The 13,989-nt window shown below is 45.4% G+C and overlaps 1 protein-coding gene across 1 annotated transcript in view; it reads right to left on the reverse strand.

The window, feature by feature from the left end:
• Positions 1 to 12,904, reverse strand: part of LOC112452263 — a gene marked incomplete at its 3' end in the record, with an annotated part of 17,196 nt that extends 4,292 nt beyond the window's left edge. Inside the window, exons 1-4 of the mRNA XM_025012383.1 lie at positions 12,336 to 12,904; positions 7,656 to 7,817; positions 5,246 to 5,774; positions 1,401 to 4,082 (exon numbers count right to left, since the gene is read on the reverse strand). Coding sequence (XP_024868151.1) covers positions 1,401 to 4,082; positions 5,246 to 5,774; positions 7,656 to 7,817; positions 12,336 to 12,591 — 3,629 coding nt within the window. The remainder of the gene's footprint in view (positions 1 to 1,400; positions 4,083 to 5,245; positions 5,775 to 7,655; positions 7,818 to 12,335) is intronic.
• Positions 12,905 to 13,989: the final 1,085 nt, after the last annotated feature.

A 13,989-nucleotide genomic window follows, 5' to 3' on the forward strand; every position in this document is an offset into this window, starting at 1 on the left:
TAGGCCAATAAAAGTACTCGCGGCTACGCTGGAGAGAAGAAATTACGAGTGATTCTTATCGATTGAAATTATGGTTACCATCCATAAAGAGATCTCTTGGGTGTTTAAAAATTATTGAACTATTTTAATTTTATGATTTCCTCGTTTTCTACAAATAAAAAAATGCGGGCAATGCGTGAAGCTAGAGGGAGACGCACCGAGACGCGGAAGGCAAGAAATATGAAATAAAGGCAGGGTGACGGGAAAGAGGGGTCGTGTTATAAAATGCAATTAGGTCGCATTACGCGAGAATGACGTGGCGAGACGCGGGGTGAGAGTGAAATTTAATTAAGAGAACCGAACTGGTTTCCGTCGCCGCACCGCACCGCTGCTGGGCGCGGAACCGGGCCAGCGCGCTGATTACGGTAAGACAACAGAAATGATGCGGGAATCGTCGGTGTCGTCGGGTAGCGAGCTCTTGTACGAGAGAATGAAATTACATCGATTGGTGAAGTGCGAGCCACTGCAAGCGTGTCTGAAGTCTGAGAGCGGAATTAGACTCGCGGGCCCGACCGAACGAGCATACACAGTCCTCGAGAGAGGAGGAAACGAACGTGTCGACGAGCGATTGCGACAGACGAGCGATGGTGTGGGACGAGATGAAAGTGGAATTAAACAAAACTGTGAATGAAGCGGTTTGCTAACGCTAGCGTGGGACAGCGGTGGAAGCGACGGCATCAAATAAAATTACATCGAGATATATAGAAGAGATTATTTCGAATACCCAATCAAAGTAATTTTCTCGACAAATAAGTTAAGTTGCAAAACCGTGGTAAAAAAGAAAAGATAGTATCGGCGCTATCCGAAGATAGTTCAACGTGAGGCTAATACACATGATCGATAGCGAGACACGTGACTTACAATAAGTTTTCGACGTAAATACTGAACTTCGAGATTGATGTACGATGTACATTCAAAAACTTTAATTACAGATTATTATATCGTGCACATGACGAACGATCGTTTTATATCGTTATTATATCACATAAAAATGCATCATTGCTAATAAAACGATGACAAAACCTCGATAACACGTAAGTTATTCAAGATCTCTCTACATATTTATATACTGCGCAACCAACTTGTTGCTTTCGAATATCCTAGCTCGAGACACGACAAAGTAGCGGTAGTATTCCGCGTCAAGAATATATATTTATCATTATCTCATTATCTCATTATCTCATTTATTGAAAAATAGAATGAGCATAACAGCAATTTGATGAGACACTGCAGCTTTCAGCAATTTTTCAGAAATTAATGTATGCCGTTGTAACCTAACGACATTCCTTTTTCAATGTAAGATAAACAAATATCTAACGGAACGCCTCCACAAGCATATACCAGTTGATTTTACGACTTACCTGACACTGGAGGCGCTTCTCTGAATGTCCACATTGTTCCTCCTGGCGGCCTCCTCGAGAGTAACGACCTCCTGCTGGCGTCTCCTCTCTTCCTCTGGCGGGTGCAACGGTATGATGATATAATCCGGCTCCTTCTTCTTGGCCGTGGCCAGCTGTTGCTCCTCCTGCGTTCTCGTCGTCGGCTCGACGGTCTTCTTGTGCGCCTCCGAGCGCGGCACTTTCGTCCTGCCGCTGAACCTCAGCCTGGAGAACCTCTGCAGAAAGCCGCCCAGACCGCCCTTCTTTCTCTCCTCGCTCTTCATGGCGGCGGAGGACGAGGACGACGGTAGGGAGGTTGAAGATACCGCGTAGGTCCTCGCGGGCTCCCTCTTCGGGGCAACAAACGACGACGATCGTTTCGCGTTCGCGACGCTCGCGTCCGGCTTGTTGATGCTCGGCGCGCGTTGCTGCTCGTCGCCCTGACGTTTGTCGCGATCACCACCGCGATGATTCGTATCAACTGCCGCCACGGCCACCGCGGGCTTCCCACTACTACGTTCACCGAGTGAACCCGTACCGCCGGGTGGGGACTCGGAGCCAACACCGCGGACACTGTGTCCCTCCTCCTCTACCTCCTTCTTTTCCACTGCCTCCATCCTGTCCCTCTTCTCTTCCTCCTTCTCCTCTTCCTTCTTCGTCACCGCTTGCTTCTCGATCACGACCCTCCACAGACACTCGCCGGCGCCTCGATCGTTCGAGCCAGAACTACGAGAATGATCTTCGTGGTCCCGATCCGACGACGCGTTCTCCGAGTTTATTTTCCGTTCTTGAACCCCGCTCTCGTCCGCCTCAGGAGACTTCCGAGGAAGCTGCGCCACGCGTTCCGGATAAAACTCGCCGATAAATGTCTTCTTCGCGTCTCCAGTCTCTTCTTCGTTTCGTTTGATGGGTGATTCCTCGTCGACGTAGGAGGATACCGTCGAGGAATTTTCAAGGACACTTTTCAATGGGATTGACTTCTCTGATTCGATCTTCTCGCGTAAAACGACCCTATTTTCCAAGCAGGATGCTCCTATAGGTTTGGTTTCCAAGCAGGGATAATCTACCTCGTCGTCTAACAACCGTGGATTCAGCGCGCTAGCATCGCCACAGGCTGAAAATGGATCCGAGTTTTTTTTTATCTGACCGAAGAACGAGTCGTTCTGCGGCTCTTTCGGCTTGGAGTCTTCGCTGACGTTCGTGTCAGAGCCCATTTGGCGCATCACGTCGGCGACATTTAGCTTCGAGGAGCGTCCGGATGCAGCTTCCTCTAATTCGTCGCACGCGTCCATTCGCTGGAACGCCGCTCTTGAGCTCTGCAACGCCTTGATGTAGTCGCACTGCTGCGCCAATTCGTAGCTGGCGTTGTTCAGCACCCGTTTCTTCCCGGGGGAGTTAGCACCATCGCGTTCTTCATCGTTATCTTTCAATTTCTTCTGAAAATTTCTCTCGTCCACCTCGAGTTGCTGCGCCAGCTCGTAACTGGCGTTGTTCTTCACTTTTCGACTCTTCACTCGACCGGACGCAGTTCGTTGAATCGTCTCCATCGCCAAAATGGCGGCGTTCGCCACTCCGGAGGCGGCCGCTTCCTCCACCTCGCGCTTAAATTGCTTGATGGCTTCGTCGAGATCGTTCTCCGTCACCATCGCGATGTCCAATACACAGTTGGAGCGATCTTGAGTCTTCACCGTCGACGTAGTTTTCGTTTGTTTGTTGCGCGTCTCGCAACGATCGCTCGCGCGTTCGACCTTCGTTCGTTCTTCGTTTTCCTTCTCGCGTTCCTTCATGTCGCCGTCCATGAGCGCGCCCTGGGCCGGTTGCGTCCTGACCGAGCTGGTCAAGACGACCTTCGTTCCCACTTGCGTTTCATCGTTTTCTTTTAGGATCGTATCTTCTTCTAGCGAGCTCTTCAGAGTCGCGGCCTCGTCGCCGGGCGCGGTCTCCGCCATTTCGTGACCGTTCATCTCGTCGTCGCACGTAGCGGCGACGCCGCAGAGATTCAAGTCCACCGGCACGCTGGCCACCCGCGTGTAATTCTCGAAGAGAGAAGATGTCGACACGTAGGAGGTCGTCCTCGAGGTGCGAAGACGAGACGGCGAGGTGCAGCGTGCTGACTCCTCGACACCGTCAAGCAGACTGGGCGCGCTCTGCGACTTGTCCGTGAATCTAAAATTAAAGTGCTCCTCGTCGCTCCACCCTTGGTGTTGTTGTTGGCGGCGGTGGTGGTGGTGATGGTAATCGTGTTGATCGTACTGCTGCTGTTGGTACTGCTGCTGCTGGTGCTCCGAATTCTGCTGCTGCTGCTGCTGCTGCTGCTGCGGATGCTGATGATGATGATGATGGTGGTGGTGATGATGATGCTCCACACCGCTACCGGCTATATTTAACCTAGCCGTCTTCTGGCCGGACTTGAGTTCCAAAAGCGCGTCCCTCTTCGTCTCCACGCCGATCTCCCGCAAGTCGATCGTGTTCCGATAGTCCAAGGACGTCGCGTACTTGCCGGACTCGCCGAACAGCAGCCGATCCTCGAAACCGGTCGTCAACCGGGAATCCGCGTTCGTTCGGCTTCGTTCGTACTCTTCGAAATCGTACTCGTCATCCTCCTCTTCTTCGTCGTCGTCATCGTCGTCGTCTTCATATTCCTCGTCCTCGTGCCAGAAATCTCTGTTTCGTGTAAATGGACATGATCGAAATATTGAAGAATCTATCTTTCGTTCAGTACAAATGACGAGATATCGGGATTCAGTATAAATATTGAAATTTATATTTGAAATTTTACGCTTGTAATATGAGTCCCTGTATTAAAATCGAGCTGCATTCTTGAGGGATGCGTGAATGCAAAACACTGCGCACTTAAGAACCAAACGGCGGTGATCTGGCGATTCGGTAACGCGCTTATGTTTTAAACGTTTATAATATCGGCAGTAAAGTCAAGGTGGTCTTCCTCAGGGTCGCGATTGCATTTAACTTGGCCGTAAAATGATCGTCATCGGAGGGGATTTCGGCGTACGAGTGCCAAGAAAATTAAGAAGCGTTCAACACTCAGCACGAACGGGTGTTGAACGCACAAACGCACGTATGTACATTGTTTAATTCTTTCTTGATGTTTTCTGATTATTTGAAATATAAAAAACTGCTTAATTTGACGGATATGCAATCTTTTCAATAATTAACTTGTCGAGAAAAATATATTAACTATATTAGTTATAAATTTATTTTAATATCTTGTTTAAAGAGTTTAAAATTTAAATTCTATTTTATGATAGATTCAAAGAAAAAAACTTGGAAAGATAGAATAAAATTGATATAAAACAAATATTTTGCCGATAAAGGAATATGAAAATGTTTGTCTTATGGATGCCCGCGATACGCAGAAATGCACTTACCGCCAGTCCTCGCAAACTAATTCGGGAAACAATCCATGATTACAATAGTCATGTATCTCTATTCTAGCAGCGCGTGTAAAAATAGCCGGGCGTGTTAAACGACGCGTGTGCACGTATGCCAAGAATAACAAACAAAAACCTTGGTAGCGTCTGTCGGAATTGCGGGTGGACTAACTGCGTTACGTTTAGAATGATTGTACACACGAACAGGGAAAATTCCTCGAATAACGTAAGGAATAATGTATCGAAACTTCAATAAGAAACATGTACTGTCCTGTTATCAATTGTACTCTCGTTGAACCTATTAAAAATTAGGAATAATCGCGATAAACCGCAATATATTTTTAAAGATTCAAATAGAGATTTTCCAACGTGCAAGATTCTTTATTTGTTAGTCATTCTAAAGAGTCCAGGTTTAACATAAAGAACAGTGTAATTTACCTTGGACGCTGGTTGTTTTTCCTAATATTCGACAGATCAGCACCCCTCTTCAGGTACAAAGGCGCGAAACCGTTCGACATGGACGCCTGGCCGAAACCCTCGTCCTTCTGGCACGTGTCCAGGCTCTCGAAGCTGCGGTAGGGCCTGATCCTCGGGAAATGGTCCGCCAGGGTGCTGGCAAAACCGTTCGGTAGCAGCCTGTCGTAGTCCTGCTCCAAGCTATCGGGCGAGTCATTCTCCGGATGGGAGGCGTTCGACCGATTGGAATACTCCAGGGAATCGAAACTATAGCTGGAAGGTGACAGGGTCGCGCAGGTCCTCTCCAAGGATTCGAACTGCAGCAGCGAGCTCGATCTGGAGGAGGCGGTGGACCTGGAGGACCTCGGCGACGCCGGGTACTCGTCGTAGGCCGTTACTTGCTGATGATGATGATGGTGGTGGTGATGATGATCGGCGCCATGGTCGCGACGGCGTCGCTTCTTCGGCACCACCGAGTTGCAATCGCTGCCGCTGCCGTCCAGCCGCTCGTCTTCCGAGAACAAGACGACGCGATGAGGATGACGACGCTGACGATAGCGGGAGGCACGCGAGGACTCGAGAGAGTAAAAGCGAGACGGGCAAGCGAGCGCGCGCACGGCCTAAACCTACTTTACTCGGAATCCAGATCTCGCATGTTGCTTTTAATTCCGCGAATCTCGTTAGGATAGCTAGAGGTGGAATCCGATGCTTGACGACCCACTTCGTAAAATCGAGTCACGGAAGTGATCCAATCTAATGGTCGCCACTTTCGCCCCATACACTCACACACGCATATACACGCACACGTCCGTCAGGAAGTCACGGTTCATTCAACCGGAAGCAGTGCTTACGGCATTACGCCCTGGTCACCATCGGTTGTCAACCAGGTCGTAATTGTCGCGTGCGATACGTAATCGAACCGCATCGATTATCGTCAATCCAAGTGTTACGTTCATGTGCGATTACGTCGTCTTGATGTACACGAGGAGCATCGCTACTTACAATTTCGCGTTAAATCTTGCCGAAATGCGGAATTTAATCACCTATTATGTAAACTATTTTCAGTTAAAATAATAAATATTTGAATTACTTAGATTTTTACGCTTTTTGTAGTTATTATTTTATATTCTTTGTATTATTTCACAGTTTTATATAAAGTGATTTTTATTATATATTAATTTATTAATAAATGTCTATGTGCGTATTTAATTGTAATATCTATATTAAAAATTTTTAAATTACGTTTTTGATAAGAGCCATGTAATCAAACGATCTTTTGAAGCATATACGAGTATCCGTTCACAGTTTGACCTTTATAACTCCTCGATTAAGGAATACATAAGTTAGATACATATCCCATACACTTCGATCGAGCGTGATACGTTCCTCGGCAAACAGTTATACTGGAAGGAATATTGCATCGGCAGCAAAAGGTCGTGCGCGTGCTGGGAAATAATTCCGCTGGTTATATTTGTCGTTTCATCGAATTCCAACAGTCTACATCTTAGAAAGGCTTAGAAAGACTAAAAAAATATATAGACAGACCTTCGTTTTTTTTTTAAACTGTTAAGCTGTAATTCGAGATCGAGAATTTATTTGTCCATTTTCTGCATTGATTTCAAGTGAAAGTCATGTAAACGTTCTTAAACACGAGATATCCATTGTAGTAAGAGAAATATACACGCAGTGCCCCTACGCACTGCAACCATGTAGCTGAGTGTTACAACGGCTGCGTGTTCAAAGGCGCGCATTCAAGAGCACGTGGGTGGGGACTATTGACTTACAATCCATAGATCTTTTGTTTAAACTAGCTTAAGATAAATTACGCTAATAATAACTCAAAGTTAGAAAATCTCAAGATAACGTCGATTTCATGCAGCAAAAGAATGATGGTAAAATTTTCGAATGTAATATAATCTATAAGACTTGTCATATTTTTTGTTCTAAAAATTCATTTTATAGCCTTTTCGCTGCACAGATTCCCGCTTTTGCCAGTAATACATATTAAACTGCGATTCACGTTGCTTCGTGCAATTCAGATTTTTCGAAAAAGCAAGGCGTAAGGATAAAAATTAGATTTTATACTCGAGTGTGATCGACCTCCCCGATTTTGATGGCGTAAGCGCGAGTAATCGTGCGCCGAATAATCGCATGTCCGACGTAATTCCCGGTTCGCTAATGAGCTGGAAGATTAGGCTGCCGGGAGGAAAGAGAAAGTAGAACGACCGCGCGCGTAAACAATGTCTAACTCCCGCGATCTTCGCCCCGAGCGATGAACGGGATTTCACAAGATCGTCCTCGACGTGCACAACTTTTCCGTGTAACGTCGATCAAATGATATCGCAACTGTATTACCGATGTGCGTATATCTGTTAATAATTGGAGTTTTTACCTGCTGATCTCTGCTTCGTTTTGATATGGATGACGCTCTCGGTCTCCGAATCGGACCCCAACCAATATGTCGTTCCGCTGCGATCGGAGTCGCTCTGGAGATCGTCGGATGTCTCCTCCAGAATCGTTTCCAGAAAATCAATTTGTTGCACTAGCACCGTATCTGTAAAATAAGGTGTTGCTGTCACATTAGCATAAGCACTAATTAATAAATTAATATTTGCGTCATGTTCAATAAAAAACTTTAATAAAAAAGAAAGATTGAGAAGTTTGATGTAATAACAAAATTAATTTGTATAATCTATGTTTCTATTTATAGTAATAAAATTTACTGTATCATATTTGATAAGTATATAGTTTTTACTTAATTAAATTTAATTATATATTTGTAACTCCTTACATGTACTTTAGCAATTACATTGCGCGGATTATATAGGTTTATGGTTTATGTTTCACGCGCTATATATATACGTATTTTCTGCACGCATGTTGTTGTTTCACGTCGATCGAATTCAACGAAGCGTAAAAATGTAAACTCCTCATTTGTGCCTCGTCACTTTTCCGCCGTCAAAAGTGTGGCAGCTGCTTGCCCGCAGAGTGCAAGCGAAATTCTTAACGAGAGGTCGTGACTCATTCGTTATCGACGAGCGCAACCATTATGTTGGAAGATAACGTAACTGGAAGGTCGTCTACCTCTTATGCTTTCGCCGTCGATCAAAGCCGGTTCGAGACATTTCGGGACTGTACGTATATGCACGTTTCGGAGAACTATCATCATTTCTTCCAGCACGCGGGGTCGATTTTTTTTTAGAATTCCGATATATCGCACTCCTTGAAGCTTTCTTATTAAATAGTTACTGATCTAATATGATTAAATTTAATTAATGAAATGTTACTAAAAATATTTAGAAATATTAATGAATATTATTAAAAATAATTAAATTAAATTCCTATTTTATCTACAGAGTGAAACGTGTTTTGTCTAACAATAGCAAGGTAGAAAATACATCCTACGACAAACATTAAGGCGAGTTCAATGAGTTAAGAATCGTTAATCAGCCACCTTCGAAAAGCGACGTACGTACGAATGTAGGAACGTAAAGTGTCTATACGTTCCTGCCTTCTTCGTCATCGTGCGATGAATGATGGCGTGAACAGTTAGACGCTGCTGGGAACGGGACGTTGCATAGTTGCACGGCGTATAGCGATAGAATACATTCGGTGCGCTCTAGCCGCGAGCGATCGCTCGCTCTCTCGTGGAAAAGTCAAATCGCTATCTCACCCTTTCATCTTACTGAAATAGTATTGCGTAACGTTACGCGTACGCGGTTGTAACATTTGCATCGTGCCTTCTGACGCTCGCGTCACGCGATTCCGCAATTAAAAGAGGAACGACGTACCTATCCGAATACACATATTTCCGCTCCGTTTCTTCCGGCCGATTTCTGGAAACGAGACGCGATGGAGCGCACGATTTGCCGAGTGTGCTCGCCCATCGCGAAAGAACAAGGCAATCGTTGCGAAGCGAATAGTCGAATAGGCGAGGACCGAGGTCGAGGCTTTCCCGCGAGGTCGTATTGTAATTTTCCACAAGTGGGCGGCGATAACGCTATCGAAATAAACTTTGCACATCTGCATCGGGCACGCTTGAATGCAATCCGGCGAACTGACAGAGTCGACGTGAGAAATGATGAATGGCGTGAAAAGAGTTGGAGTATATACGAGAAAACCTCCTCGAAACCAGTTGTCACGGGTCAAACCGGGTGTCTCTTTTTATATCTATACTTCATTACACTTAATTATAGTATCGTTACGTTTTTGCACGCGAACAGTCTCGATGAAAAATATAAATGACCGAGAGGCACTTGAAAGATCAATAGAAAACATTAATCATCGTATAGTTTGCGGTTAAAGAAGACATACAGCTTGATTGCAGCACGCTCTGAATCGACCAATTAATCCCAATAATTATAAAGCCGGTTGTGCGAGTGACGCAACGAAGCGTCCGCGCGCGTGTATGGATGCACCTGATTTCCGCCACACCCTGGACCGTCGGAACAGACACGCTCGGTGAGAAATATTGCACGCGAAAAATTGCGTTTGCCTGTTAATTAAGATTAGACTAATTGTCGACGAAGTCGTTGAGCAATTTAGAAAAACAATTTCATTTGTCCTATCGGATAGAATTAGTTAAATTTAGAGAAAGACGACGCGTCCACGTAAAGTTCGTGAAGTTCGGTTATCGGTATCGCGCGCGCTTGCTGTCTTCTTCCATCGCAAACGTTAGATACGGAATTAAGATCACGCGTACCGATACGTCATTAAATGGAAGTGTTTTTAACCACGAGGCCGGACCTCGTAGCGATTGCGAGAACGGGTCGTCAACAGGCCGCTGAAACGCAATTTGTCTTGCACGAGTGCGGAGGCACGCACCAGTATGCAACATCATGGCGGAGCCACCTGTTGCAGTCGCCTGCCTGTTGCCGTTCCATGACTAACGGACGAGAATAAACCGCCGTATAGCTTACATAAAAATAATCAGCCGGAGACTAGCGTCTTTCTAGAGGCCTTCTAGCGGATATAGCGATATCTATGATGCATAAACCCGAAGGGGAAGATCTTTCCGGCTTATTTCCAACTCGGTACCAAAGCACGGTTCAGGGTTTTCCGAATTCTTTCTTGGTCGAGAGCCAGAATAACGTATACAGCTAACGAAAGAAAAACTATGAGCTAACTTGAAACATTAAATTATATCAAAATTGATAATACGATGCATTCTCTGCGTAACAGAGTGCTCATTTTATTACGAATAATATTTTATGGTACACTAATTTTTCAAGTGTATTTTACTTTCTATCTTAGAGATATAAGACTTTCTTTATTCCAAACCGGTCTCTCGAAGCGAATGATAAACTAACCAGAGCGGATAACTTTTCTCTCGCGCAGTTATACTCGACTCGCTCACTCTCCATTTCTTACCTCGTGTGATTCGTTAGTTCGCCTCGCTTCCTAATCGATCCACGTTAATTCACGTGACAAGAAAGTTAAGCTACTTTTTCCCACGGCGTATCGATCAGTCATTGTTATTGTTGTCAGATCTAATTACAGAACACTCGAATTATAGAGCACATTCGAATCAATCACTCAAACTTCTCAGAGCCCTTAAGGTAAATGTATACCAATACTATACCAATGCCTGCAATGGACACGTAATACCTATGTCTGGATACCTTTATCATTTTATATAGTTTTTAAATAGTATAATGCGAATTAAAATAAAAAAATCAAAGATAAACATATTTTTCTTGTATTATATTTTTATCTTTGATTTTATTTTAATTTAAAAACTAAAATGATAAAGGTGTCGTTAAAAGAAAATCTCTTTAGGAAATTCAGCATTAAAAATGCGTTTGAGAAAAAACGCGGTATAGATCAGAATCATTATTTATAAACGCGCAAAAGATAACGGAGATCATTTTACTGTCGATTATTATGATCATTGCTGCCGATTGCCACGTTTTCCACGCTCGCAATTTCAACGCTCGAGCCTTGATCGAACCTTGATCGCGAGAATAACCGGTCGGCATTGGTCGCGGCATTACTTATGTACGGAAGGAAAATTTTTGCATCGTCCGCAATGACTTCTCGGAGTCTTCTCAGACTCCGTTGCCGCCTCGTCTACTACGCTCTAGATATTGACGGCGAGGCCGATATCATTATCGCGATTTCCAGCGGCTTAGAAAACGGATCGGCTTTGCATACAGATCGCCCGTTAATGACATGCTGCTTTCTACTTAAACGTGGGTGAGAGGGACGTTAGAAAAACCGTGAGCGTCCCCGGACTTCCGTAGATGTGCAGCTCACATGATCGCATCGTCGATCCTTTATGTCGATATCGAATTCAATTACAATCTAATATACATATAATATGTTTTTTAAAGTGTCGCATTGCGTAATTGATATTTCTTATGATTAACAAAATAAGATTTGATGTATATAAACGTACTCTTACATCAATATTCAGAAATCTTATTTGCTACAAAATGTTTTAAATCTTCCCGGTCTTATATATAGATTCTTTCAACGCATGCTGTATACGCATCGTAAAACATTTCCTTTCCCAAGCTACACGAACATGATTTCGAATTGAAAGGGTTAATCGCTTAGCGTGACAAGCCGCGAATGGCGACCTAGATCACCATAATCGCAGTTAGATTTGCGTCAAAGAGTGATCTAACAGTATCCCGAGCTGTTGTTCTACGCCCGCTCGGGAATTCATACGCAGCAGAGAGAAGGAGGAGGAGAAACCGATCGTTTCTTTTCCGCGTTCAGGATTCCCGAAGAGATTATCATTTCTGCTCACCGAGGCAACTAATTGCAATTTACAAATATAAATATGAACGTGATAACGAGGCGCGATGGATGGTTAAGAAACATTAAATTAAAATAAATTACCTAAACATATGTTAATTAATACGAGTGAAATTTATTACTATTGAGATCCGCTCGTAAATGTCAAAACTAAAATGCCATATGCCTAAAATGTCGAATATTATACTAAATGTCGAATTGTACGTGTTAGGATACTGAACGTTAGATGTTAAGCATGAAAAGAGAGTGCATACGCGTGTAAAGAAAGAACGGGAAGCGAGTGGGAACGCACGAACGTTAATGTACGAACCATTAGCCCGTAGATCCTCCAAGTGCGCCGGCTGAAACTGGGAGTGATGCTGCAGCTGGAAGCCGTAGGCCGGAAGCCAGGGATTCGGTCCGTTCACCAGGTCCATGTCGGCGCCGGACTCGACGCAATCGAGGGTCAAGGCCGCCGTCGTCGGGTCCTCCTCCTCCTCCTCATCCGCGACGGAAATGACCGCGGGGACGACGGCGACGCTCGTCGGTGTCAGCGTCGCCGTCGCGCTCGAATCGTTCCCGCTCATCGTCGCACGACGACGACGGCGACGACGGTCCCTCGCCGATCCGTCGTCCACGATCGGCACCGACGATCGTTAGCCGCTCCGACGAACTGTGAACCCCCTTCCCGCCTCACCTTCATATCCCACTGCTACGAGTGCGGCACCGGAAGCCGCGCCGCTTCTTCCCGACCGGGGGTACGGCGTGCCGACCGACGACCGACCGCGGTGTCAGATTCGGCACGATTTCGGCATGATCCAGATACGGACGTTGAACCCTCTTCCCTTCGGCCTTGCACGCACTTGGGGCGACTGAAACGCAAACGGGACCGATTGGCTTAATCGAGAGATTAAGTCTATTTTTAGATTTTTCAGAAATATATATCGTGGGGAGCAAGCAAGCAAGTTGGTCATATCGTTCATTTTGCCGACTCTTCGAGAAATTTGGAATAAATCTTTTCTTCGTAAGCATTAATTCCTGGAATTGTTTTTTGTATTAGGATATTCTTGGATCTGACTTGGTCTTTCGAGACTTCGCGATGCCTTCCCGTACGAATTCCTTGGCCTTCGAACTTTCGAGAGATTTAAGATCTCAGGATTTATAAGATCCATCTGAGGAACGCCGAGACCTCCGCGACGTCTAAGAATGTTAAGACTTCTACATCCTTGACTTCCTTGAACCCCGGGGCCCCTCAAACTTTCTCCGATGGAACTCTCCGGACGGGGGGGGGGGGGGGGGGGACACGAACGAGGAGGAATTCGCGATGGAATTTCGTTCGCGATTCATCGACCGGGAGGAATCGCGAGTACTCCGAGCGAGTACTCGGGAGATGAAAGGGAGATACGCGGCGCGATAGGGGCACACCTTAACGAGCGTGTGTACCCCGAGCGGGCGTTAAATATTGCCGCGAGCCGCGGATTTACATGACACGTCGGCGAAGGGGGAATCCCCCACCCACGCAGGTGGGAGTTACGTTTGTGTGTAATTGGATAAAGATCGGCTCGGGGTCGTCGCCCTTGCCTTCCCTACTCTGCCGTCGACCCTTTCCTCGCGCGATTCCACGGGCCGGCAGAAATTTTATTACCGCTGTATTTCTTTCGTTGAGGCAGACCGAACGGCTTAAGGCCGATGCACATACGGCGCGCTCTCGATGATCTTCCCCGATAAATCATCACAAAGGAATGCCGGGTGGTAAAGGGCTCGAGAAATACGCAGAAGAAGAAAATCGGGACTACAAATTGCCGCTAAGACTAAAAATTAAAAAAAAAATTAATCTCGATTATGGATTTAACTATGTAAATTTACTGTTTCAAAAAAGAGCTGTGTTTTAAACCGACAAAAAAATTGGCACGTGCAGTTTACTGAGTTTAGAAAAAATATACAAAGTTCGCACAATATTATTATTAGACTACCAAGATCCAGTC

Source organism: Temnothorax curvispinosus, unplaced genomic scaffold, assembly GCF_003070985.1.
Source record: "Temnothorax curvispinosus isolate PA1 unplaced genomic scaffold, ASM307098v1 QBEX01003147.1, whole genome shotgun sequence".
Taxonomy (NCBI): Eukaryota; Metazoa; Arthropoda; class Insecta; order Hymenoptera; family Formicidae; genus Temnothorax; species Temnothorax curvispinosus.